Source organism: Hyperolius riggenbachi, chromosome 12, assembly GCF_040937935.1.
Source record: "Hyperolius riggenbachi isolate aHypRig1 chromosome 12, aHypRig1.pri, whole genome shotgun sequence".
NCBI classification, from domain to species: domain Eukaryota; kingdom Metazoa; phylum Chordata; class Amphibia; order Anura; family Hyperoliidae; genus Hyperolius; species Hyperolius riggenbachi.
Genome location: NC_090657.1, coordinates 226,624,164 through 226,651,581, shown reverse-complemented (window position 1 = coordinate 226,651,581; position 27,418 = coordinate 226,624,164). Strand labels below are relative to the sequence as shown.

Genomic DNA, 27,418 nt, shown 5'->3' with positions numbered 1-27,418 from the left:
AAAACTTATCACGCCTAAACTTATCACGCCTAAACTTATCACGCCTAAACTTATCACACCTAAACTTATCACACCTAAACTTATCACGCCTAAACTTATCACGCCTAAACTTAGGGCTCGATTCACAAAGCGGTGATAACCCAGTTAAAGACTTTAGGCGTGATAACCATTTTTATCATGCCTAAACTCAGTTTAGGCATGATAAGTTTAGGCATGATAAGTTTAGGCATGATAAGTTTAGATAAGTTTAGATTGCGCGCAAAGTCCCGCACGCAAAGCAGCGCCATTAAACTCTATGCAAAGTGCACCAGACTTTGCTAGCGCAAAACTTTTGATCAGCTGTGCACTGCGGTGCTAGCCCAGTTGGTGCTTAAACTTATCACACCTAAAAACTTATCACACCTAAACTTATCACACCTAAACTTATCATGCCTAAACAGAGTTTAGGCGTGATAAAGGGCTTTTCACCACGGTGCTAACTGTTAGCACCGCTTTGTGAATCAGGCCCTTATTACGCCTAAACTTATCACACCTAAACTTACCACGCCTAAACTTATCACGCCTAAACTTATCACGCCTAAACTTATCACGCCTAAACTTATCACACCTAAACTTATCATGCCTAAACTTATTACGCCTAAACTTATCACGCCTAAACTTATCATGCCTAAACTTATCACGCCTAAACTTATCACGCCTAAACTTACCACGCCTAAACTTATCACGCCTAAACTTATCACGCCTAAACTTACCACGCCTAAACTGAGTTTAGGCATTAAAAAGGGCTTTTCACCAGCGTGCCAACTGTTAGCACCGCTTTGTGAATCAGGCCCAATAAGACTTTACGCGGGTAAAATACCATGAATAAATCCATGACTTACAGCAGAACGCTGCTCTGTGAGTTCACCCGAAGATGAAAAACATCTCATAAGAGAAATATCAGGAGAAGAGGTTACTGAATATGGGGTTTAATGGTAAATTCATGTTCAACAATAGACATATCTTCAGACTAGGTACACACCATGCAATATTCAGGGCCAGATTTGTTCTCTTTACCCCCCCAAGGCCACTGTCCCCAGCCGCCCCCTTTTAGTACAGGCAGCGAGATGACCCCTTCCCTCCAGAATGGGTAGCCACATGACTCCTCCCCCTAGTATAGGTAGTCTGATGACTCCCCCCCCCCCTCTCCAGTATAGGTAGCCAGGTGATCCCTCCTCCATTTCCCTCTAGTATAGGTAGCCTGAGGACCCCTCCAGCATAAGTAGCCAGATGACTCCCTTAATCCCTCCCATTCCCACTCCCACTCCCCCCTTCCGCACTGCAGCAGCCATCAGTGTCACTCACTTCTCCACTCGTCTCCAGTGCAGAGGCTTAAGGTGGCCACACACCATACAATTTTTTAAATATCTGTTCAATTTAAGAATTGCAATCAATTTTTGTGACTGATTGTAACATTTCAAAAATATGACCAATGTACCACACACCTATGTTCAATTTTTTCCTCAATTATGATAAAACTGATTGGAAACTCAGAGAAAATTGCTAGGGTGTGTATACTAATAAATTAACAATCCAACACACACCATACAATCTTTAGTAGAAATTGAAGAGAAATATCTGGCATTCCGGATCGATTTAAATCGAAAAAAACGGGAAATACGATCGGATTTTTCAGTCGAATTAAAAAAAAAGCTTTTGATTTTTTTGAGAGATACGATCGTTTTTATCGAATTACTGTAAAATCGGATCATTTTATTGTATCGTGTGTGGCCACCTTTAGTCTTTCCCTCTGTCTCCAATGCTGCCCAAGTCCGTAGCCGCCCACCACAACGCCAACGTGCACAGAGAGCAAGGTGGCCGATGCACAGGCAGCTAGCAGCAGAGTACCGTGGTCAGGTGCTCGCCTGATCTCCCTGCATTGCAGCATTTGCAAGCTTTGCAAATGCTGCACCAGTTTAGCCTGCTGCTCTGGTGCCCTTGCTCCTTCGGTGCCCTAGGCCATGGCCTAGGTGGCCTTGGCCTAAATCCAGACCTGGCAATATTCTGACAGATTTTCTGCCAGATTATTTCCAACATGTCCGATCTGAGTTCCGATTAATTTTCCGATAGATTTCCCAAAGAGGTGAACGGAAAATTGATCCGAAAACAGATCGGACCTGTTGGAAATAATGCATCTCATGGTGGCCACTAACCATGCAACCTTTTTCATCCAATTTTACCAAAACTATGTAGCATAAGGGTAAATTGGGTGAATAAATTGAATGGATAATTTAGGCAGTTCCCTTATACTACATAGAAATGGTAAGATTGGATGAAAAACCTTGGATCATTAGTGGCCACCTTAACAGTAAATCTGTCAGAAAATGGTATGGTGTGTACCTGGCATTAGGTTTCTAGTTCTGTAGGTGCTGCAGGAACCTCATCAGACCTCTGATTATGGAGACAAACATTTTTCCTCGTTTGAGTGCAGGAAGTATGTTAAAGGGAGTCTGAAGTGAAAATAAACTTCTGATATAATGATTTGTATGTGTAGTACAGCTAAGAAATAGAACATTATTACCACAGTTATGAGTCTCATATTGTTTTCCAGTACAGGAAAAGTTAAGAAACTTCAGTTGTTATCTATGCAAAAGAGCTTCTCTGAGCTCTGCCACTTTATAAAGTCGTGGACAGCACTGTCTTTTGAAGCACTTATCTCAACTGTCTCTCTTTGTTTTTTATTTGTTTATGCTTTTTCTGCAGAGAAAAAGTTTAAAGGGTCATTAGCCTGCTCTGTGAAATAATTTAAAATGCTGAGTGTATTGTGGGAACTGCAATTATTAGAGAATGATGCAATGTTATAAAAAAAAGCTATATACCTGAAAATAAAAATATGACACTATTTTATTTGCTACTAATGTGCTATTAATTATTCATATTATACAACCAATTCATTATATCATGAGGTTTTTTTTCGCTTCAGTGTGAGTGTGCTTTAAGCTAAGTGTACACTAGCTGATGTTTAGATGTTAGATTCAAAGTAAACATAACATTTAATGAACATCTATAAATGAATAAGGACATATTGATCGTTGTTCACCCATTTTATTGCCTGTTCATTATTAGACTGGGCGTGGCGTGAATGTGTGGGGGAGGGGCAAAGGCAGCAGCAGTTCCCTGTAGCATCTCAGTCTCGCAGCAGAGTGACTACCAGGTGTACGTCACACAGTCTATGCCATGCTGTACAGTGGGCACATCGATATGTTCTGTAAGACTGGTAAGGAGCTCTGGCCATCACATTATGAGGAGATGCTCGTATACCATGAATGCCACACTTCAGCCCACCACATGTGAAACGGGTCACCAGAATGAAATGGAAGCCAACACCCCAAACGGGAGAGGGGGTTCCGGAGTTGCTAGTGGGCAGGGCAGTAAAGCTGGGGGCACATTCTATAAATGGGGTAACTATGGCCTCAGAGGAAGGAATTGAGTCTTTATGTCCTTCCCTGGAAGGAGAAACCCCCCATCATATTACAGAGACACAAGAGAACAACCGTACCGTCTTTCCACTCTCGCGTCGATGGATTGATGATTCCAAACAGCTCATCATTGGTGACCGCCTTGGGGTTGAGATCGGTCCACACAGGCCGCCTCTTCATGATCTGGTAAGTCTTATTTAGAGACTTGAGGACCTGAGATTTCCCAGTTCCGGCATTGCCAACGATGAACACCGAATGCCTGACAGCCAAGAGTTCCTCCAACTGCACCACCTGAGGAGGAATGACAGGAACTTACCAAATGCCAACATGAAGAGACATTTACTGGCAGGAACCCCCAATGGGGGGCGCTGTGTGTGGTGTAGCTCCTGTCTACAGATAAGTGCTTCCCCTGGAACTTATGAGGTATTCCTCGGTGTGATTGCCTACATGAAGAGCCATCTACTGGCAGGACACCCCAATGGGGGCGCTGTGTGTGGTGTAGCTCCCCTCTACAGATCAGTGCTTCCCCTGGAACTTACTGGGTATTACTCTGTGTTATTGCCCACATGAAGAGACATCTACTGGCAGGATTCACCAATGGGGGACGCTATGTGTGGTGTAGCTCCTGTCTACAGATCAGTGCTTCCCCTGGAACTTACGAGGTATTCCTCGGTGTGACTGCCCACATGTAGAGCCATCTACTGGCAGAACACCCCAATGAGGGGCACGGTCATCCATGGTCTACCCAATGGGAACACACACAGCAATCACATTCTTCCAATTGCCTAGGCTTCAGCAATCTCACCTTGAGAACAAAGTTGTCCTCAGCCTGCAGCTTCAGATCCAGCACCGCCTGCTTCACGAAGGTCTCAAAGTCCATGTCCCGTTTGCGGGGGACGTCCAGGGCGGGGAAGAGGTCTCCGATGAGGCCCATAAATACGGGCATGTCATCCGTCACTATCTTGGGAATGTTGAAGTCTCGCAGCGCTCTCATGAGGACCTGATCTTCAGGGCGATCGGGGTCTCCTCTCTTCAGGGAACCGGCTACCACCAGCACGGACTTTATAGCCCTCAGGCCCCAGTCATAGTGGTCCTGCACCAGAGAGGAGACAGAAGGTGACCAGGCAGGAGAAGCACCAGGGAGAACCTCCCCAGAGCACAATGATTGGTTACAACCAATGCAGGGACCACCCAGCCAGTCACACACGACTCTCGCTCTATGTCACAGCTTCGGCTGTCCCTGTCTGGGTCAAATGTTCAGTTATTAACAATATGTATGTTTCCCTCCTGTAGCAGATGGAGGGAGTGTGACCACAGAGGGGTGACCTATGGAAGGAGGGCGACTGCAGGGGGCTGACCGATCGATGTAATGTGGTCGGTGGATGGAGTGTGGCTGATGGATAGCGTGGGAGGCAAAAGGAATAAGTATGACGTGCGTCAGTGAATCTGGCTATCTCGGCAGGACGGTAGCGGTGGGCTGTACAGCAGTAATCAGCGTGTGACCGCAGAGGAGTGGCTGATGGATGGCGTGGGAGGCAGAGGTTTAAGTATAACGCGCGGCGGTGAATCTGGGTATATCGGCAGGAGTAATCTGCGTGTGACCACTGAGGAGTGACTGATGGTGGCTGATGGATGGTGTGGGAGGCAGAGGGTTAAGTATAACGCGCGGCGGTGAATCTGGGTATATCGGCAGGAGTAATCTGCGTGTGACCACTGAGGAGTGACTGATGGTGGCTGATGGATGGTGTGGGAGGCAGAGGGTTAAGTATAACGCGCGGCGGTGAATCTGGGTATATCGGCAGGAGTAATCTGCGTGTGACCACTGAGGAGTGACTGATGGTGGCTGATGGATGGTGTGGGAGGCAGAGGGTGAAATATGATGCGCGGCGGTGAATCTGGGTATATCGGCAGGAGTAATCTGCGTGTGACCACTGAGGAGTGACTGATGGTGGCTGATGGATGGTGTGGGAGGCAGAGGGTGAAATATGATGCGCGGCGGTGAATCTGGATATCTCGGCAGGAAGGGGGCAGTGAGCCATACAGCAGTAATCGGCGTGTGACCGCAGAGGAGTGGCTGATGGATGGCGTTGGAGGCAGAGGGTTAAGCATATCGCACGGTGGTGAATCTGGGAATATCGGCAGGATGGCGGCGGTGAGCTGTACAGCAGAAATCTGCGTGTGACCACAGAGGAGTGGCTGATGGTGGCTGATGGATGGAGCGTGGGAGGCAGGGTTAAGTATGATGCAGCGGCGGTGAATCTGGGTATCTCACAGGACGGTGGCGGTGAATCTGGATATCTCGGCAGGGTGACGGCGGTGAATCTGGATATCTCAGCAGGACGGTGGCAGTGAATCTGGGTATCTTGGCAGGACGCGGCAGTGAATCTGGGTATCTCAGCAGGACGGCGGCGGTGAATCTGGGTATCTCAGCAGGACGGTGGCGGTGAATCTGGGTATCTCAGCAGGACGGTGGCGGTGAATCTGGGCATCTCGGCAGGGTGGCCGCAGTGAATCTGGGCATCTCAACAGGACTGTGGTGGTGAATCAGGGTATATCGGCAGGACGGCGGCGGTAAATCTGGGTATCTTGGCAGGGTGGCGGCAGTGAATCTGGGCATCTCAACAGGACGGTGGCGGTGAATCTCGATATCTCGGTAGGACAGTGCCAGTGAATGTGGGTATCTCGGCAGTACAGTGGCGGTGAGCTGTACAGCAGTAATCAGCGTGTGACCGCAGGGGAGTGACTGATGGTGGCTAATGGATGGTGTGGGAGGCAGAGGGATAAGTATGACGCGCGGCGGTGAATCTGGATATCTCGGCAGGACGGTGGCGGTGAGCTGTACAGTAGAACTCTGCGTGTGACTGCAGAGGAGTGGCTGATGGGTGGAGTGTGACTGCAGAGAAGTGGCTGATGGGTTGCATGGGAGGCAGAGGGTTAAGTATGACGTGCGGCGGTGAATCGGGCAGGACAGCGGCGGTGAATCTGGATATTTCTGCAGGATGGTGGCGGTGAATCAGGAAATTTCGGCTGGGTGGCGGCAGTGAGCTGTGCAGCTTTATTCTGCGTGTAACTGCAGTGGAGTAACTGATGGATGGCGTGGGGGGCAGAGGTTTAAGCATAACGCGCGGCGGTGAATCTGGGTATCTCGGCAGGACGGTAGCGGTGAGCTGTACAGCAGTAATCGGCGTGTGACCGCAGAGGAGTGACTGATGGATGGCGTAGGAGGCAGAGGGTTAAGTATAACGCGCGGTGGTGACTTTGGATATCTCGGCAGGACGGTGTCGGTGAATCTGGATATCTTGGCAGGATGATGGGGGTGAATCTGGATATCTCGGCAGGATGGTGGCGGTGAGCTGTACAGCAGTCATGACCATGTGACCGCAGTGGAATGACTTATGGTGGCTGATGGATGGCATGGGAGGCAGAGAGTTAAGTATAATGCGCGTCGGTGAATCTGGATATCTTGGCAGGATGGTGGGGATGAATCTGGATATCTCGGCAGGATGGTGGCGGTGAGCTGTACAGCAGTAATGACCATGTGACCGCAGTGGAATGACTGATGGTGGCTGATGGATGGCGTGGGAGGCAGAGGGTTAAGTATAATGCGCGTCGGTGAATCTGGATATCTTGGCAGGGCGGTGGCGGTGATTCTGGCTATCTCGGCATGACGGCAGTGCTAAGCCGTACTGTAGAACTCTGCGGCGGTACAATCATTATTCTGCACTCAGCTCCACTTTTACTCCTCATCCAACTTCAAGCGTTTAAACTTGAAAGGCGCTTTGTTGGCGGCGGTGTCTGGCGGAGCGCTGACTCTACATCAATGGCTCCTTTGTCATGTACAGTATTGTAGGCGAGCGGCAGGACTGGCCGCTTCACTGAGCCCTGGGGGGTGCGGGGGGATTGTTCCGCTCCGCTGCTGAATTACAATGTGACACGCCGGCCGCACATCAGGTCTGATACTGTAACCTTTAAGCCACAGAAGAAAGATGAGCGCAGCGGCGGATCCAACATTAAAGTACAGCAATGTCTGCCTGGCCAAGCATGCAGAGCCGTAATGACTCCATTCAGAGAGTCTGCCAGGCTCAGCGCACAGCCAAGGACAGCCAATACATTAACTGAGCGGCCTCCATTGCCACAGGACTACATATACAAGGGAGACTGGGGGGAGAGGGAGAGAGGAGAGGGGCAGGGAGGCGAAGCAGGGGAGAGGTGCAGGGAGAAGAGGCAAAAGAAAGGGGCAGGGGAGAGGGACAAGGGAGACTGACAGAGGAGAGGGACAGGGGGGAGGGAGAGGGGCAGAGGAGAGGTGCAGGAGGGAGGGACGTGGGAGAGGTGCAGGGGAGAGGGACAGAGAAGAGGTGCAAGGGAGAGGAATAGGGGAGAGAGGCATGGGAGAGGGACAGAGGAGAGCAGCAGGGGGGAAGGACAGAGGAGGGGGAAGAGGAGAGCGGCAGGGGAAAGGTGCAGGGGGGAGGGACAGAGGAGAGGGGCAAGGGAGAGGGACAGAGAAGGGGGCAGGGGGAGGGACAGGGGAGAGGTGCAGGGAAGAGGAGCAGAGGAGAGGGGCATGGGGAGGGACAGGGGAGAGGTGCAGGGAAGAGGGATAGGGGAGAGAGGCAGGGGAGAGGGACAGAGGAGAAGGGCAAGGGAGAGGGACAGAAAAGGGAGCAGGGGAGATGGACAGAGGAGAGGTGCAGGGGAGAGGTGCAGAGGAGTGGGATACGGGGAGAGGTGCAGTAGAGAGGGGCGGGGGAAGGGACAGGGGAGAGGTGCATGGAAGAGGGATAGGGGAGAGGGGCAGGGGAGAGGTGCAAGGGAGAGGAATAGGGGAGAGAGGCATGGGGGAGGGACAGAGGAGAGCAGCAGGGGGGGGACGGACAGAGGAGGGGGAAGAGGAGAGCGGCAGGGGAAAGGTGCAGGGGGGAGGGACAGAGGAGAGGGGCAAGGGAGAGGGACAGAAGGGGGAAGGGGAGAGGGACAGGGGAGAGGAGCAGAGGAGAGGGGCAGGGGAGAGGGATAGGGGAGAGAGGCAGAGGAAAGGTGCAGGGGGGAGGGACAGAGGAGAGGGGCAAGGGAGAGGGACAGAGAAGGGGGCAGGGGAGAGGGACAGAGGAGTGGTGCAGGGGAGAGGTGCATGGGAGAGGTGCAGGGAAGAGGGATAGGGGAGAGAGGCAGGGGAAGGTGCAGGGGGGAGGGACAGAGGAGAGGGGCATGGGAGAGGAATAGGGGAGAGGGGCAAGGGAGAGGGACAGAGGAGAGGTGCAGGGGAGAGGGATAGAGAAGAGGTACAGGGGAGAGGGATAGGGGAGAAAGGCAGGGGAAAGGTGAGGGGGGGGGGCAGAGGAGAGGGGCGAGGGACAGAGGAGAGGGATAGGGGATAGGTGCAGGGGGAGAGACAGGGGAGAGAAAAAGTTAGAGGATTGGGGCAGCACATTGTAGCAAACATACATCCAATTTGGCGAGCCATGCACACACATAGCACAGGTATTCCCCCCATGCACTGTCGTACCTGTTTGGAGAGAAGCTCTTTGCACAGCTGGTAGAGAGTGATGAACTTTCTGGCTAATAACCTGGCTTCGATGAAGCCCTCTGCCACTAACATGATCTCACAGATGAGCTCAAAGTCTGGGACCACCATAGCACACGGCCTGCAGGAAGGAGGAGATATCAGCCACCTATACAAATATTTTGGTTCCCTTCTGACAACCATCACACCATCATCTGTCTGCAGAGCTTACCTGAAGAGCGCTTTGAGATTCTCGGGGAGCTCGGTACGGCCGGCATAGCCCGGATTCATAGTGATAAAGATACCGACTGATGGGAACAGATTGATCTCTTCTCCCAGGAAGTTAAACCTCTTCTTTTTGTCTCTGATGGCATCCTGAATGCTCTTAACCTGTCAGGATATATGGAGATTAATAGTGCCAAGCCAACTCCAACCAACATTACAGTGAAGAGATGAGGAGGTCACCCCTCACCCATATTCAATGCTACAGAGACTCCAATAGAAGGACCTTCATTTGTGGTTGTGCTGGAGGTCCAGGGGGACATAAAATGTCATACCAGACGAGGAGCAACAACAAATTCCCAAAACCCGCACCTCATGTTCATCCTATGGTGACCCTGACCAGTACAAAGACTACAGATGGAGCTGTCCTAGATGGGCACCTCGTATTCCCCCATGCTGTGGAGGGTGACACTCGCACGGACCAGTATAAGGACTACAGATAGAGCATTTGTCCTAAATGGACACCTCGTACTCCCCCATACTGTAGAGGGTGACATTGGCATGGACCAGTATAAGGCCTACAGATGAAGCTGTCCTCCTAGATGGACACCTCGTACTCCCCCATGCTGTGGACGGTTACACTGGTATGGACCAGTATAAGGACTACAAATAGAGCTTTTCTCTTAGATGGACACCTCGTACTCCCCCATTCTGTGGAGGGTGACACTAGCATGGACCAGTATAAGAACTACAGATGCAGCGGTCCTCCTAGATGGACACCTCATACTCCTGCATGCTGTGGAGGGTAACACTGGCATGGACCAGTATAAGAACTACAGATGGAGCTTTTCTACTAGATGGACACCTTGTATTCCCCAATGCTGTGGACGGTTACACTGGTATGGACCAGGATAAGGACTACAGATGGCGCTGTCCTCCTAGATGGACACCTTGTACTCCCCCATGCTGTGGAGGGTTACAATGGTACGAGACCAGTATAAGGACTACAGATGCAGCTGTCCTCCTAGATGGACGCCTCATACTCCTCCATGCTGTAGAGGGTAACACTGGCACAGACCAGTATACAGACTACAGATGGAGCTTTTCTCCTAGATGGACACCTTGTACTCCCCCATGCTGTGGAGGGTGACATTGGCACGGACTAGTATAAGGACTACAGATGGCGCTGTTCTCCTAGATGGACACCTTGTATTCCTCCTGGTGGCACCATGCTGTGGAGGGTTACACTGGTACGGACCAGTATAAGTGCTACAGATGGAGCTGTCCTCCTATATGGACACCTCATACTCCCCCATGCTGTGGAGGGTAACACTGGTACGGACCAGTATAAGGACTACAGATGGAGCTGTCCTCCTATATGAACACCTCATACCCCCCCATGCTGTGGAGGGTAACACTGGTACGGACCAGTTTAAGGGCTACAGATGGAGCTGTCCTCCTATATGAACACCTCATACTCCCCCATGCTGTGGAGGGTAACACTGGTACGGACCAGTTTAAGGGCTACAGATGGAGCTGTCCTACTATATGGACACCTCATACTCCCCCATGCTGTGGAGGGTTACACTGGTACGGACCAGTTTAAGGGCTACAGATGGAGCTGTCCTACTATATGGACACCTCATACTCCCCCATGCTGTGGAGGGTTACACTGGTACGGACCAGTATAAGTGCTACAGATGGAGCTGTCCTCCTATATGGACACCTCATACTCCCCCATGCTGTGGAGGGTAACACTGGTACGGACCAGTATAAGGGCTACAGATGGCGCTGTCCTCCTATATGAACACCTCATACTCCCCCATGCTGTGGACGGTTACACTGGTATGGACCAGTATAAGGGCTACAGATGGAGCTGTCCTCCTATATGGACACCTCATACTCCCCCATGCTGTGGACGGTTACACTGGTATGGACCAGTATAAGGGCTACAGATGGCGCTGTCCTCCTAGATGGACACCTTGTAGTATTCCTCCTGGTGGCACCATGCTGAGGAGTGTTACACTGGTACGGACCAGTTTAAGGGCTACAGATGGAGCTGTCCTACTAGATGGACACCTCGTACTCCCCCATGCTGTGGAGGGTGACAAGCGCACAGACCAGTATAAGGGCTATGGAACTGTAGCCTGACTCAGATGTGTTACCCAAGCTCAGGACAGATGTGTTCCTCACCTGAACGGCCACCACAGACAGCACCTCCACTGAGATCCGATTGAACTCATCGAAGCAGCCCCAGGCTCCGGTCTGTGAGAGGCCCTTGTAGATGTTTCCACAGGACTGGAAGATACAAAGAAAGATGGTGTGGTTGTATTACGAGAGCATCCTTCACAAAAGCCAACCTCTGTCACCCCATCACAGTACCGCTCACCTTGTAGTCCATCTGCTCAGAACAGTTGAAGACATAAACCATGATTCCCAGAGCTCGGCCCAAGTCCTTGGTTGTCTCCGTCTTTCCAGTTCCAGCCGGCCCCGCCGGTGCTCCGCTCATGGTGAGGTGCAGTGATTGCGTCAGAGTGATGTAACACCTGCAAGTTACCACATTAATGCTCTGCTCTACAGCTTATGTGGCTCTGACACATTCCATAGTGTTGTACAGAGGCTGCCAGCCCATTTACAGCAGTCTCTTCCAGCAGTCATCTGTGATCAACATTCTATTACAGGTATGAAATATGTAGTAACAGAGGCGCCAAAATAGAATAAAACCGTTTTAAAATCAGTTTAAAAGGAGGTCGGTTGGTGGGAACCACCCTCAAGTATACAAGGACCAGCCAATGAGTCACTAATATATACAATATAATATAATTTATTATAAAATCTCCAGGTATTAGTGACTCATTGGCTGGTCCTTGTATACTTGAGGGTGGTTCCCACCAACCGACCTCCTTTTAAACTGATTTTAAAACGGTTTTATTCTATTTTGGCGCCTCTGTTACTACATATTTCATACCTGATCCAGTCCACCCTTGGTGGAGGGGTGTATCCCCAACTTTTTCCTGTCTACAGAGAGCGACTTCTTAATACCTGAGTGGGGTCAGGCTATAATTCTCCCCACCTGTACATCCAGTGGTTGCCTTTGTGGTAACCCAGACTTGTGAGTATAATACTTGTCTACGTATCTTTGTGCTCGATTTACTGTGATATACAACACTATATTGGGCTCTCGGTTTCTATTCTTTGTATTTTTCCAAGCAACATTCTATTACAGCTGCCCTGAATGAAGACACCTGACATATACCACAGCGCTGTACAGAGATCACTGATCCATTCCCATCAGTCTCTGCACCAGAGGAGCTTACACTCTAATGTCCTCACCACAGTCACACACTATTATTACACATTTATATAGCTCTGACATATTCCACAGCACTGTACGGAGATCACTGATCCATTCCCATCAGTCTCTGCACCAGAGGAGCTTACACTCTAATGTCCTCGCCACAGTCACACACTATTATTATACATTTATATAGCTCTGACATATTCCACAACGCTGTACAGAGATCACTGATCCATTCCCATCAGTCTCTGTACCAGAGGAGGTTACACTCTAATGTCCTCACCACAGTCACACACTATTATTAATTATTATACATGTATATAGCTCTGACATATTCCACAGCGCTGTACAGAGATCACTGATCTATTCCCACCAGTCTCTGTGCCAGAGGAGCTTACACTCGACTGCTCTCACCACAGTCGCACACTATTATTAATTATTATACATGTATATAGCTCTGACATATGCCGCAGCGCAGTACAGAAGTCCCTGTATCTGGTGGGTTGTGTATAATCAGGATGCAGCACTTGGCAGGATCTGCGTCACCCACCTGTCTGTTAGAGGGGTGATAACCAGGCGAGGTGTGTTGCCAAGGTATTCATAGGAGTAGATAAACTGAGCGTCACAGATGTTGGCAAAGCAATGCTTCTTGTCATCGTCCCAGCGGTGGCGGAGCTGAGAGAGCCAGATGAAGGCCTGGGCATTGTCCACCTGTGAGATGAGGACAGTCACAGTCAGGAGACGACATTAATGCAAAACTCACATCAGAAAATAAACACAACACAGGCCTGAGAGACTAAGGCAGAACTCCGCTCTCCTGTGTGACCAGTGTACAGTCATGTAACACCATTACATATGTCAGCGCTGCGTAATATGTTGGCGCTTTATAAATATAATAAATAAATATGTACACAGGGTGGTCACCCGAGCCTCAGCCCCCCACCAGTGTCATCCAAGCAGCCGCCATCTCACCCCCCCGCCGGTGTCACCCAAGCAGCCACTTTCTCAGCCCCCCGCCAGTGTCACCCAAGCAGCCGCTACCTCATCCCCGCTCCCCCCGGTGTCACCCAAGCAGCTACTGTCTCAGCCCCCCATCGGTGTCACCCAAGCACCCGCTGATCTCACAGCACCCCCACCCCCCTGCCGGTGTCCCCGGAGAAGCCGCTATTTCACAGCACCCCCGCCGGTTTCCCCCGAGCAGCCGCTACCTCAGCCCCCCGCCGGTGTCACCCAAGCAGCTGCTATCTCATCCCCGACCGGTGTCACCTGAGCAGCCGCTCTCTCTCTTCCCCCCCCCAACCGCCGGTGTCACCCGAGCAGCCGCTATCTCATCCCCGACCGGTGTCACCTGAGCAGCCGCTATCTTCCCCCCACCGGTCTCATCCAAACAGATGCTATCTCAGCCCCCCTTCCCCACCGGTCTCATCCAAGCAGATGCCATCTCAGCCCCCCTTGGGTGGTGACACTCGCCTTCTGTGAGATCATCTTGGACACCACGTCTCGGGCGTGCACATCGATGGTGCAGATGGTCATGATCTTCTGGCGTTCTCCGTGGGACAGCTGGCCAATAAGCATGGTAATGAGGGTGTTCAGCTGGCCGACCTGCTTCTTGTAGTATTCCTTCATTGCATTCTCATAGCCTTCCTCTAGGCGGGCAAAGGAGATGCCAACCTCAGTTGTCCACCAGATCTGGGTGCAAGTAAGAGCGACCTGGAGGGGGGAGCCGGGCAACAGCAGCTGGTTACATCACTGATAATCTGCACATATCTCAGGAACATACTGGCATAACATAACTGCCTCTGCTGCACTAGCCTGGTGTATGCCAGACATTACTAATCTATCTGCTGCACTAGCCTGGTGTATGCCAGACATTACTAATCTATCCACTGCACTAGCCTGGTGTATGCCAGACATTACTAATCTATCCACTGCACTAGCCTGGTGTATGCCAGACATTACTAATCTATCTGCTGCACTAGCCTGGTGTATGCCAGACATTACTAATCTATCCACTGCACTACCCTGGTGTATGCCAGACATTACTAATCTATCCACTGCACTATCCTGGTGAATGCCAGACATTACTAATCTATCTGCTGCACAACATTGGTGAATGCCAGACATTACTAATCTATCCACTGCACTAGCCTGGTGCATGCCAAACATTACTAATCTATCTGCTTCTCTACCCAGGTGTATGACAGACATTAATAATCTATCTGCTGCACTGCTCTGGTGTATGCCAGACATTACTAATCTATCTGGTGCACTACCCTTGTGCATGCCAGACATTACTAATCTATCTGCTGCACTACCCTGGTGTATGCCAGACATTACTAATCTATCTGCTGCACTACCCTGGTGTATGCCAGACATTACTAATCTTTCCACTGCACTAGCCTGGTGCATGCCAGACAGTACTAATCTATCTGCAATACTACCCTGGTGCATGCCAGACATTACTAATCTATCTGCTGTACTAGCATGGTGCACGCCAGACATTACTAATCTATCTGTTGTACTAGCATGGCGCATGCCAGACATTACTAATCTATCTGTAATACTATCCTGGTGTATGCCAGACATTACTAATTATCTGCTGCACTACCCTGGTGCATGCCAGACATTACTAATCTATCCACTGCATTAGCCCATAGCTCCCAACTGTTCCCCTTTCGGAGGGACAGTCCCTCTTTGGGAGCCCTGTTCCTCTGTCCCTCTTTCCTCCTCATTTGTCCCTCTTTCAGGACTTTTTCCCTCTTTCTATGTAAATATATGTATTTCTCCCCTAACAAATATGTTTAATTGCCTCTAAACTTTATTCCCATCCTTTAAATGGATGTATCTCTTATTTTCAAATGTTAATATGAAGGAAAATGAACCAGGATAGAAAGGACCAGTGTGTATTGAATTATTATACAACATATTTTTCTTATGAAATCTTTATGGTATGCATGGCTAGGGCTGTGCTGGGGGCGTTATTAGGGGTGTGGCAGGGGTGTGGTTTAAGCGTCCCTTTTTCTCATCTCAAAAAGTTGTGAGGTATGCTAGCCTGGTGTATGCCAGACATTACTAATCTATCCACTGCACTACCCTGGTGCATGCCAGATATTACTAATCTATCTGCAATACTATTGTGGTGCATGCCAGACATTACTAATCTATCTGCTGCACTAGCACTACCCTGGTGTACGCCAAACATTACTAATCTATCTGCTGCACTACCCTGGTGTATGCCAGACATTACTAATCTATCTGCAATACTACCCTGGTGCATGCCAAACATTACTAATCTATCTGCTGTACTACCCTGGTGTATGCCAGACAGTACTAATCTATGCTGTACTACCCTGGTGTATGCCAAGCATTACTGATCTATCTGCTGCACTACCCTGGTGTATGACAGACATTACTAATCTATCTGCTGCACTACCCTGGTGTATGCCAGACATTACTAATCTATCTGTTACACTACCCTGGTGTATGCCAGACATCTCTAATTTATCTGCTGTACTAGCATGGTGTGTACCAGACATTACTAATCTATCTGCTGCGCTACCCTGGTGTATACCAGACAATACTAATCTATCTGCTACACTACCCTGGTGTATGCCAGACATTACTATTATACCTGCTACACTACCCTGGTGTATGCCAGACATTACTAATCTATCTGCTGCACTACACTGGTGAATGCCAGACATTACTAATCTATCCACTGCACTAGCCTGGTGCATGCCAGACATTACTAATCTATCTGCTGTACTACCCCGGTGTATGCCAGACAGTACTAATCTATCTACTACACTACCCTTGTGCATGCCAGACATTACTAATCTATCTGCAATACTACCCTGGTGCATGCCAGACATTACTAATTGTCACGGACGGTTGCGGGGCCGCAGATGCGTCCTGGTACCGCCCGTGAAGAAAAAGCGATCGCACTCGATTCTCTGCATCGATTGCGCTTCAGATCAATAGAATCTGGATTGATTGTGTAGGAGCATCTGCAGTCTTTACTCATCAGAGAGATAGCATCAGCTTAACTGCAGGATGGCTCTTTTGATATGCTAATGAGCAAACACTTGTGTTCAGGAAGCTAATCCCAGCAGGGGGCTATTCAAAACCTGCTTTCCCCCCAGACTGGCCGGAGCCATATAGACAGAATAAGAAAGCATGGAGTTTAGGATTTTGAGCATGTTTAAGCAATACCGTTCAAGTGAGAAATGTGAAAGTTATATCATTCTGCTGGTCCGGATCTTGTGAGTATTTTGATATTAAATTGGGGCCACTGGCATAACCAGAACTCGGGGGATTCCACCGTTTTTTAACCGGGCATGCAAACATGCCTAAGTTTGGTATCATATGAACTGGCCTAGTCTGAGAAATATGAATATGTAATTATTATTTGTGTGTCCCGGCCGCGTAGGTCGGCCTACAGAAAATGTCAGGGTTATGGGGCTGGTGAAAGCCCCTGCCCAGATGCGATTACCATAATCCGGCCCAGGGGCCTGACTCTGGAAGCCCGCCTCTGAACTCGGCTCCATTAAAAGTGAATGAGCTGCCCGGGCAATTGAGTCCTCCCCATTCCATCTATATGAGAGCTGTCTGGTGCTAGCCAGAGGACACATGGCTAGCGGCCATCTTGATCGGGCATCTTGTCTAAACTGAAACAAAGGACATTTTCCATTTTGCTTGGATTTTAAATTGAGCTTAAACAAAGGATCTTACCAAGGAACTTTGATTCTTCCCACTAAAGGACATCTTTCCAAAAACTAAGTATTTTTTCTCCCTTTCTTTATTTTCCTACTGTGTTATCTCATGTCTCAATAATTGTTGATTTTAATCATTGTCTGTATATATTAATTATTTATATTGCTGTGAATAAAAGACTTTATTAAAGTCATTCACTGTTCCGCTACCCTGCTTTTCAGCCATACACAGAAACTGATCCCAGGTCTCTGGAGAGACGCTACTACTATTGTTGATATCTAGACAGAATACAGCGTGTTTTAACCGTTTTTATTTGCAGGCTCAGTCAGTCAGTCAGTCGGTAGGGACCACTGGCCCATACCAGTGGTGGTGGCAGATTTACCCTGAAATAGTGTGTAAGTTGTATTTCCGTAACCCCACAGGCTCCCTTCTGGTCAGGCTGCTGCCAAAATTTCTGTCGGTGTCTGCGCAAAGATCGCGACCAAAGCTTGCATGGTCTGTGTGCTGAAACTGATTGGAAGGCAATTTGCGGTCTGACCACTAGGGCTCCTGTGACACTAATCTATCTGCTGTACTACCCTGGTGTATGCCTGACATTACTAATCTATCTGTTGCACTACCCTGATGTATACCAGACATTACTAATCTATCTGGTTCACTAGCCTGGTATATGCCAGACATTGCTAATCTATCTGGTGCACTACCCTGATGTATACCAGACATTACTAATCTATCTGCTGCGCTACCCTGGTATATGCCAGACATTACCGTAGTAATCTATCTGGTGCACTAACCTGGTGTATGCCAGACATTACTAATCTATCTGCTGCACTCAGTGGCGTAGCTAAGGAGCTGTGGGCCCCAATGCAAGTTTTACATTGGGGCCCCCCAAGCACTCTATACATAACAATTGATACGGCACACCAAAACCTGCCAATGGCTACTAGAGTGTCAGAGGAGCAAGAAGGGGATGGGGAACAGTTTGTTAATGATTACTACTATTCAAAGTATCTATAGAAGTGATTATTATGAGCACAGGACCAATAGAGAGCCAATACTGTAGTTGAGGGAGGGCAACCTCTGCAACCCCTATTGCTACGCCCCTGGCTGGACTAGCCTGGTGCATACCAGACATTACCAATCTATCTGGTGCACTAGCCTGGGGTATGTCAGACATTACTAATCTATCTGGTGGACTTGCCTGGTGCATACCAGACATTACTAATCTTTTTGGGTGCACTAGCCTGGTGTATATCAGACATTACTAATCTATCTGGTGGACTAGCCTGGTGTATACCAGACATCACTAATCTATCTGCTGCACTAGCCTGGTGTATACCAGACATTACTAATCTTTCTGCTGCACTAGCCTGGTGTACCCCAGAGACATTACTAATCCATCTGCTGCACTAGCATGGTGTATGCCAGACATTAATAATCTATCTGCTGCACTTACCTGAGCGGGGTAGTCAAACAGCCATTGTTCCCGTGGTTTTTCTTCATAAGCTGTGACGGCTTCAGTCATTTCGTGGCGCACCGTGGCTCGCATAGTGTCCAGAACGCGGTTCAGCCAGATCTCCACCTGGAAAGACACGAGAGACCAAATGTCTGATCAGTCACCTGTGTCATGGCTCAGCTCTGGGCTCTGGGGGGGATGGGAATACCTGCCAGGTGTAGCTCTAACCTCAGGCTGTGCTACAAGGTAATAACCAACTAGCCGGACCTGTGTATGCCAGACATTACTAATCTATCTGCTACACTACCCTGGTGTATGCTAGACATTACTAATCTATCTGCTACACTACCCTGGTGTATGCTAGACATTACTAATCTATCTGCTGCACTACCCTGATGTATGCCAGACATTACTAAACTATCTGCTGCACTACCCTGCAGTATGCCAGGGTGATGGGAATACCTGCCAGGCGTAGCTGTAACCTCAGGCACAAAGTAACCCAGCTCTACAAGGTATAATCCAACCGGCCGGACCTGTGACAACAGTGTGACAATAATGGTGCCCATACATGGAACGTTTTTTTTTGTTTTGTTTTTTTCATCAGAGAAATCTGATTGATTATTCCATATGGTTGAATAGTTTATAAAATTCTATTCGAGGTACTAAACACAAACCTTCGATTCTTTCAAAAATCTGAGAAAAACGATTATGAAGAAAAAGTTGGTTGATCTAACAGTATTATAATATACAACCTACCATACACTATACAATTCCACAAACAATCACCCAAACTGTTTTTGGTTAAATAAATAGGGATAATTGAATGTTTTCATTGTACCATGTATGACGCACACACTTTTTGCCAGTACACCGTGGGATGACAGCATTTCACCATGCAGTGAGGTCAGTACTTCCTCCCCAGGCCACACCCACCTGCCCGCTGCAGTCACACAGCTCATTGAACGTGACGTATTCGTCCTCCTTGCTGTACATGCCCAGACCCGTCTTCAGATCGTCGTCTTTGAACTTCATTTTGGCCATGTTGTCAAACAGTTTGGAGAGATGGCGCATGACCTGTGACATAGAAGATGCTTGTTTACATGTAGTGTCTCGTGTTCTGGCGCATGACCTGTGACATAGAAGATGCTTGTTTACATGTAGTGTCTAGTGTTCTGGCGCATGACCTGTGACAAGATGCATGTTTACATGTAGTGTCTCGTGTTCTGGCGCATGACCTGTGACATAGAAGATGCATGTTTACATGTAGTGTCTAGTGTTCTGGCGCATGACCTGTGACAAGATGCATGTTTACATGTAGTGTCCCGTGTTCTGGCGCATGACCTGTGACATAGAAGATGCATGTTTACATGTAGTGTCTAGTGTTCTGGCGCATGACCTGTGACAAGATGCATGTTTTCATGTATTGTCCCGTGTTCTGGCGCATGACCTGTGACAAGATGCATGTTTACATGTAGTGTCTAGTGTTCTGGCGCATGACCTGTGACAAGATGCATGTTTACATGTAGTGTCCCATGTTCTGGCGCATGACCTGTGACATAGAAGATGCATGTTTGCATGTAGTGTCTAGTGTTCTGGCACATGACCTGTGACAAGATGCATGTTTACATGTAGTGTCCCATGTTCTGGCGCATGACCTGTGACAAGATGCATGTTTACATGTAGTGTCTCGTGTTCTGGCGCATGACCTGTGACATAGAAGATGCATGTTTACATGTAGTGTCTAGTGTTCTGGCGCATGACCTGTGACAAGATGCATGTTTACATGTAGTGTCCCGTGTTCTGGCGCATGACCTGTGACACAGAAGATGCATGTTTACATGTAGTGTCCCATGTTCACTCATCTATGGCATGATTGCTTCACACTAGCAGGCCTTTCTATAAGAAGACATGCCACATAATTACAGTTTATTAAGTAGATGGTGTAATGTGGTGATGGCATCATTTCTCACAAACAGAAGGTACTTGCGATAGTTCAGCTATAAATGAACATCAGCGTTTATCCACAATGCACCGCTACTGAATATGCAAATTATCTCTTTATGCCCCTGTAGCCAGGCTAGCAGCCAGAAAGTTTTGGATGCACCAAGACTGGAATAAACCTTCATAGAAGTAACACAACTACCATATGAGGAGACTCACAAGCTGGGGGTTGGTGCCATTGGAGAGGATGTCCAACAAGTCAGCCGAGGAGATGAAGTAAAATCTGGGGAAGGCCAGACGTTTGGTGTCCAGATATTCCGCCAAGGCCTTCTCACACAGCGATAACCTGAGGAAAACATCAATTTATGAAATAAGATGGTTTCTCAAATCACTATGATGATCACCCAGCCAGCCTGACACTACGGAATAATCCACGGAGAGAGAAGGGGAAGCATCAAAGGGTGAAATGTCAGGACAGGACACAAAATGTTCTTCACATCATTTCTACACAGTGATCCAGGTGACAGGTGCACTTCATCTCCTCCCCCTTAGTCAATCACATCAGTAGCAGAGGTGTTCCCCAAGCGTTGGAGGAACGATTGGAATCCCCATTCATTGAACAGCTGAACCTGATTGGTTGTTCTATGTCACTACACCACCATTTTCACCAGAACCACATTGAGAATAGTACCATACAGACTTAAGTAAACTGATTAATTCTGCTCCATTTGTGGTCTGAATACAAAGGACCTAACAGCGATCAGAAATCCCCCCTCCCCATTAATCCCCTAGTTGCAGGCTGGCGGTAAATGCACACACTGAAGTTTGGATTTTGTACTCTATATTGGTAAGTGAACAGAGGCGCCAGAAGGATAAAAGTACATAAAATTTTTAAAAAATTGCTGGGAGGAAGTGGTGGACTCGCCTCCATTAAAGCAGACACCAAGGACTGTAAATATATAGATATACATATTTATTGAAAATACCCCAAAGATGCAACGCGTTTCGCGGGCAAAGCCCACTTCTCTCACAGAGGTGCTCTGCTTGCTATAACTGAATTGCTGTTGTTTATCCCCTGCTTATTGCCTGAAGAAGTGGGCTGTGCCCACGAAACGCGTTGCATCTTTGGGGTATTTTCAATAAATGTGTATATCTATATATTTACAGTCCTTGGTGTCTGCTTTAACGGAGGCGAGTCCACCACTTCCTCCCAGCAATTTTTTTAAAATTTTATGTACTTTTATCCTTCTGGCGCCTCTGTTCACCTACCAATATATTTGAGTCCACCCCAGGTGGAGGGGTGATCTACCCCCTTTCTTCCTATCTACAGAGAGCGACTTCTTAATCCTGAGTGAGGACAGGTCTAATCTCCTCACCTGCCTAATGAGTGGTTACCTAGGTGGTAACCCGTGTTTGTGAGTATTACCATCTCACTGTTTCATTTATCCAATCAATTTTGACATACTACACCATATTGGGCTCTCGATTTCTCTTCAACTTTGGATTTTGTACTGTTATTGCTAAAGGGTCATTACTAACTGTGTGCGATTATCGTTATTTCCACCAACAGATGGAAGACTTGTATAGGATTAACTCAACCTTTTCTGAGGTTATAAAGTTACTAACATGGCTAAGATCCTCTTATTTATAACTTAAAAGAAAATGGAGGCAGTTTACTTCTCACAGAGAAGCTGGAGGACTTCCTCTAGACAAGACAAGACACAGAACATTTATATTGCAGACTCAAAGCACCAGAGCTGCAGCCACTAAGGAGCGCAGTAGGCAATAGCAGCTTTAAGAGTCTTGCCCAAGGTCTCCTTACTGCATAGGTGATGCTGTTCAGTAGAACAGGAAGAATAGAGATTTGAACCCTGTTCTCCTGTGTCAGAGCAGAGCCCTTAATCAGTACACTATCCAGCCACATTCCCATAAAGTCCCTACCTGGCCTGGGTGTCCTCCAGCTTCTCCTCAAAACCCTACCTGGCCTAGATGCCCTCCACCTTCTCCTTGAGAGCCTATCTGGTCTGGATGTCCTCTAGCCTCTCCTTGAGACCTTACCTGGCCTGGGTTTCCTCCAACCTCTATTTGAGTCCCTACCTCACCTGTATTTTATCCACCTTCTCATTGAGTCCCTACCTGGCCTGGATGCCCTCAAGTTTCTCATCAAGTCCTTATCTGGCCTGGATGCCCTCAAGTTTCTCATCAAGTCCTTACCTGGCCTGGATTTCCTCAAGTTTCTCATCAAGTCCTTACCTGGCATGGATGCCCTCAAGTTTCTCATCAAGTCCCTACCTGGCCTGGATGCCCTCAAGTTTCTCATCAAGTCCTTACCTGGCCTGGATGCCCTCAAGTTTCTCATCAAGTCCCTACCTGGCCTGGATGCCCTTTAAGTTTCTCATCAAGTCCTTACCTAGCCTGGATGCCCTCAAGTTTCTCATCAAGTCCTTACCTGGCCTGGATTCCCTCAAGTTTCTCATCAAGTCCTTACCTGGCCTGGATGCCCTAAAGTTTCTCATCAAGTCCTTACCTGGCCCGGATGCCCTAAAGTTTCTCATCAAGTCCTTACCTGGCTTGGATGCCCTCAAGTTTCTCATCAAGTCCTTACCTGGCTTGGATGTCCTCCAGCTTCTCATAGAGTCCAGTTTTGTTGGTTGCTTCCACCACATTTGGAGTCCCATTAGCGTCATTGGCCAACTCTTTGAAATCTGCATCAATACCTTCAAATCTTTTTGAATCCTGGAAGCCATTGAAGAGTCATAATATGGCTTTTGTATGTACACATATATAGTATAAACTTTAATGTAAGGCAAGAGGTACTGAGAGAATGAGGAACCTCAAAAACAGAACAACGAGATAGACTGAGAGACCAAAACACAGTGTGGACGGCTGAGTACCAGAGATGGTCAGGGGGATACTAATAAGTACATCTTACATGCAGATTCACTGCAGATCATACACTGATTGGACCGGGGCCAATAAAAACCAGCAGGAAGCTCATTTCTAAGCTGCATACGGTTTGCCTGACATTTGTATGCGAGCTGGAATTTCTGGCATCTCACTGACCATGACGCCCGGAGATCATGTAATCACATGAGAGAATCACCTGGCTTTGCCCACATGAGAGGATAACATGGCAACGCCCACATACAGAGAGGATCAACTGGTTCCACCCACATAATGAGAGGATCACCTGGCTCTGTCCAAATAATGAGAGGATCACCTGGCTCCACTCACATAATGGTGGAACCACTGAAAGATCTGGAGGAACAGGTCTCACTCCATACTGGGGAGATTATAAAATTTAACTATAAAGTTCTGTGGTGTACCCAGCCCATAGCATTCCTGGAGGTAAACCAAAAATGACTTCCTTCTTATAAGTTTTCAGCAATTCTCTCTTTCTGGGTTCCTCTTTTGTTCGTGAATATAAAGTAATGTTTATATAAATTAATGCACAGAATATTTTGCCTGAACTGGGGAAACAGATACCTCTGGAAGTTGAGCTCGGATGTCATCAGAGCCAATGAAGATGCTTTCCAGATGAGACCAGGTGCGCTGAACCTCAAACCAGATGGAGATCACAGAGTCGGCAGTGGACAGCTTCTTTTGCCAGCCAGAAACCTCTTCTAAGAAGAAGGCTATATATTTTGAGGTCATCAGATTTTGCAGTTGAACCTGATTGTCCTCCAGAGTCTCAATGAGTTCCTCGTCTGACTTGATCAAAGGAACATGTGTTCTGGGGTGGGGCTCATACTGAAAGTTCATCGCACTCCAGGTTGCATCCAGTTCCTTCAACACCTTCTCCATGCCCATTTCCTTCACTGCTTTGTCCACAATGCCACGAACTTCATCTTCAAAGTTATGGAGGTTGAGTTTTAACAGATCAGCCAGAGTGGTGTCTTCATCCATAGTGAAGCGCACACCGGTGGCTTGCATCAGTTGGCTCCAGTGCCTCTCACGAATAGCGGGATTCTGCAGTTCAGCCACAGCTCTTAGAGAGGTCAGTATGTTCTTCACTTGGTTATCGAGGCCCGTGAAGGCATCCCATGCTCTCATCTCTTTGTCCAAATTCCGGATGTCCTTGGCAAACCTCTTACACTCCAGATCCATGTTCTCCACGTTGATCTCTCTCCACCTGGTAGTTTGCCAGTCATCCATGCTGGAGGTGACCAGCGTGACCATGTCCCACAGTTCTTTAAGGAGACAGACCTCCTTTCGGCATTGTTTTAGCTGCTTGTAATCAGGAACATTGACCTCAAACAAGGCTGCAGACTCATAAATGGAGGCCATTGTGGCCTCCATCTTTGTGATCTCCGTATGTTTGTTATCCAGCATCTGATAGGGCGAGACACTGTCAAACCTAGAGAAAGTAAATCGACAGTTAATCATCGTCTTCAGTGTAATCAATCAGATACTGGCCTGTCAGTAGTGGGACACGTACCTGAATGGAGCCTCTTTCCGGAAACCCTCCCGGAAGCTGTGCTGCTGGACGTCGAAGGAAGCGCACTTCCTGCGCAGGAGGGTGACCTCGTTGGCTTGTAAAGGAGCCACGTGCTGTTTGACCGTTAGAGCCATCTTCTTAATGTTATTCCACTTCTCCGGTAATTCCTGGAAAGGAACCATATATAAACTTAGCAGGCAGCATCATGGCAGTTTACATATTCCTCTCACTCATCCTTTCACTTAAAGCCCCACTTTGGCCTCCCACTGTTTTCATGCACACCATAGTAAATTTGCATTAACTAGCAAGGCACAAGGTATTTTGTATTGCACAGCAATATTTCTTGCTGTCCACAAACACAGAAAGTACCTTGCCGCTGGTTCCTGTAGCTCCTTGCTGCCAGGAGTGTGGGAGTTGCTTCTCCAGTAGAGATCACCTGACCCAACCCACCTCCTCCCACTGCTGGCCAGGATAGCAGCTATTGTTCCTCTAAGGCAAGACACAAAGTTTTCTGAATTGCAGGGCAGTATTTTTTGCTGACCAAAAACATTGAAACTACCTTGCTGGGTGGTTTCTGTAGCTCCTTGCTGCCAGGAGTGTGGGAGTTGCTTCCCCAGCAGAGATCACCTGACCTAACCCACCTCTTTCCCCTGATGAGAGAGCATAACTCTTTGTGGCCAGGGCAGCAGCTCTTATTCTTCATTGCTCAGTAAGTAAAGATCTTTCCCATAGCCTCCCCAGTGTGTTTATGCCTGCCATGTGTACCTCTCAGTACCCTGATAAGCAGTATTCCCAGCAGGGGTGACATACCGGTCAGAAGACACAGCCAGTGGGTACCAGTTGTCCTGCACCACCACCACTTCTACCTTACAGTACAAAACATAAGGAGACGACATAGCAAGTGGCTATCCTGAATAATTTATTCAGCTGTATGTCACTACAGGGCCTCTTTACTGCATTCCGCTGCATGTCACTACAGGGCCTCTTTACTGCATTCCGCTGTATGTCACTACAGGGCCTCTTTACTGCATTCCGCTGTATGTCACTACAGGGCCTCTTTACTGCATTCCGCTGTATGTCACTACAGGGCCGGTGGTGGTGGTGGTGGTGCGGTGTATGTAGAAGACTTGACAGGACCCCATGGGAATCAGTCAGCCAGGTAATGTTATTGTATTGATTGCAGAAAGTACAGATGTGTGATGCACTAAACTCTGTGCCCTGCTAATCTATTGAAATGTACTGCCATAAGCATAAAAGACAGCAGGCTGGGACTCACATAGCAAAGGGGTGCCCAGTTTCAGGGCCCACAGACACTGTATGGTGTGCTACGAGTCTATCCCCAGCCCACCCGAGCAGCTCAAGCTACATGATATGAAACAGATGCCACAGGCTGATGGGAGACCTCAGCCAGGTCCAGCACATCTATCTGGAGGTACGGAGGACAGTCGGTGGGGTCTGGTGACCTGGAGATTCCTCCAGCTTTGTCACAATATGAAGAGTTATGACAACACAGGCTGGGTGGGAGACCTCAGCCAGGTCCAGCACATCTACCTAAAGGTCCACAGGACATTTGGTGGGGTCTGGATTCCTCCAGCTTTGTCACTAAATCATGAGTTAGGGCAATAACTACACTTCCTTCTGGCCAGGAGATATGCATGAGTGAGAGAAGGGACCCTGCACAATGTATATATTTAGGAATAAGAGTCCTCCTCACCTCCAGCTGTTTGTAGACCTCATCTGGCAGTTCCTGCTCGTAGACCTTCAGCAGCTCTATGGTCTGTTTCAGAGGTTCAAACAGCTGGTCTGTGCTGCTCTGCCGGTCCTTCACAGCCATCAAGTGACCCATTCTCTCCACCAGACCGTGGTAGTCTCCTTCCTTCAGCTGCTTGCTCAGACCTTGCTCCGCCACCTTAATGAATTCCTCCAGACCAGACAGACTGTGAGAATGAAGAAAATATTAAGAATAAAGTCAACAGTCTACACCACCATACTGTACGTATTCACTATCAATGCTGAGCCTCCAGGAGGTGTGGATTCTGAGTCACCAACTAGTCCCCGCTAGAGCCCATGCCAGTAGGACACGCCTCCAACTCTAGTGTGGAGAGCGGGGAGCTGCCACAGCCCCACCTATAGAGCAGTTTGGGAATTACAAGCTCTGCCCAAAGATACATAAGCATTACACTATGTGAAAAACTATAATAACAACATTCGTTAAAGGGCAGCAATGTCAAATTATGCTTACCAATAACCAACTTCTAGAAGCTAACAAGTTAATTCATATGTACGCCAAGTGTAATTCTCATTGACAAGTATGGAAAAGCCTTTCTAGGTGGTATATTAACCCTAGAAGATGAAAGTCCTCGGCAGGACTGTCCCCATTATGTTG

At 48.2% G+C, this 27,418-nt stretch overlaps 1 protein-coding gene across 3 annotated transcripts in view; it reads right to left on the bottom strand.

Annotated features, from left to right (window-relative positions):
• DNAH9 (dynein axonemal heavy chain 9) overlaps positions 1-27,418 on the bottom strand; it is a 328,292-nt gene that overhangs the window by 182,793 nt on the left and 118,081 nt on the right. For all 3 annotated transcript variants that reach the window (XM_068264551.1, XM_068264553.1, XM_068264552.1), the window contains exons 19-33: positions 26,747-26,969; positions 25,033-25,199; positions 24,081-24,951; positions 23,200-23,330; positions 20,814-20,940; positions 19,587-19,727; positions 18,654-18,779; positions 13,955-14,194; positions 13,035-13,195; positions 11,576-11,732; positions 11,380-11,484; positions 9,197-9,354; positions 8,968-9,106; positions 4,264-4,551; positions 3,539-3,749 (exon numbers count right to left, since the gene is read on the bottom strand). In XM_068264551.1, coding sequence (XP_068120652.1) covers positions 3,539-3,749; positions 4,264-4,551; positions 8,968-9,106; positions 9,197-9,354; positions 11,380-11,484; positions 11,576-11,732; positions 13,035-13,195; positions 13,955-14,194; positions 18,654-18,779; positions 19,587-19,727; positions 20,814-20,940; positions 23,200-23,330; positions 24,081-24,951; positions 25,033-25,199; positions 26,747-26,969 — 3,245 coding nt within the window. The remainder of the gene's footprint in view (positions 1-3,538; positions 3,750-4,263; positions 4,552-8,967; positions 9,107-9,196; positions 9,355-11,379; positions 11,485-11,575; positions 11,733-13,034; positions 13,196-13,954; positions 14,195-18,653; positions 18,780-19,586; positions 19,728-20,813; positions 20,941-23,199; positions 23,331-24,080; positions 24,952-25,032; positions 25,200-26,746; positions 26,970-27,418) is intronic.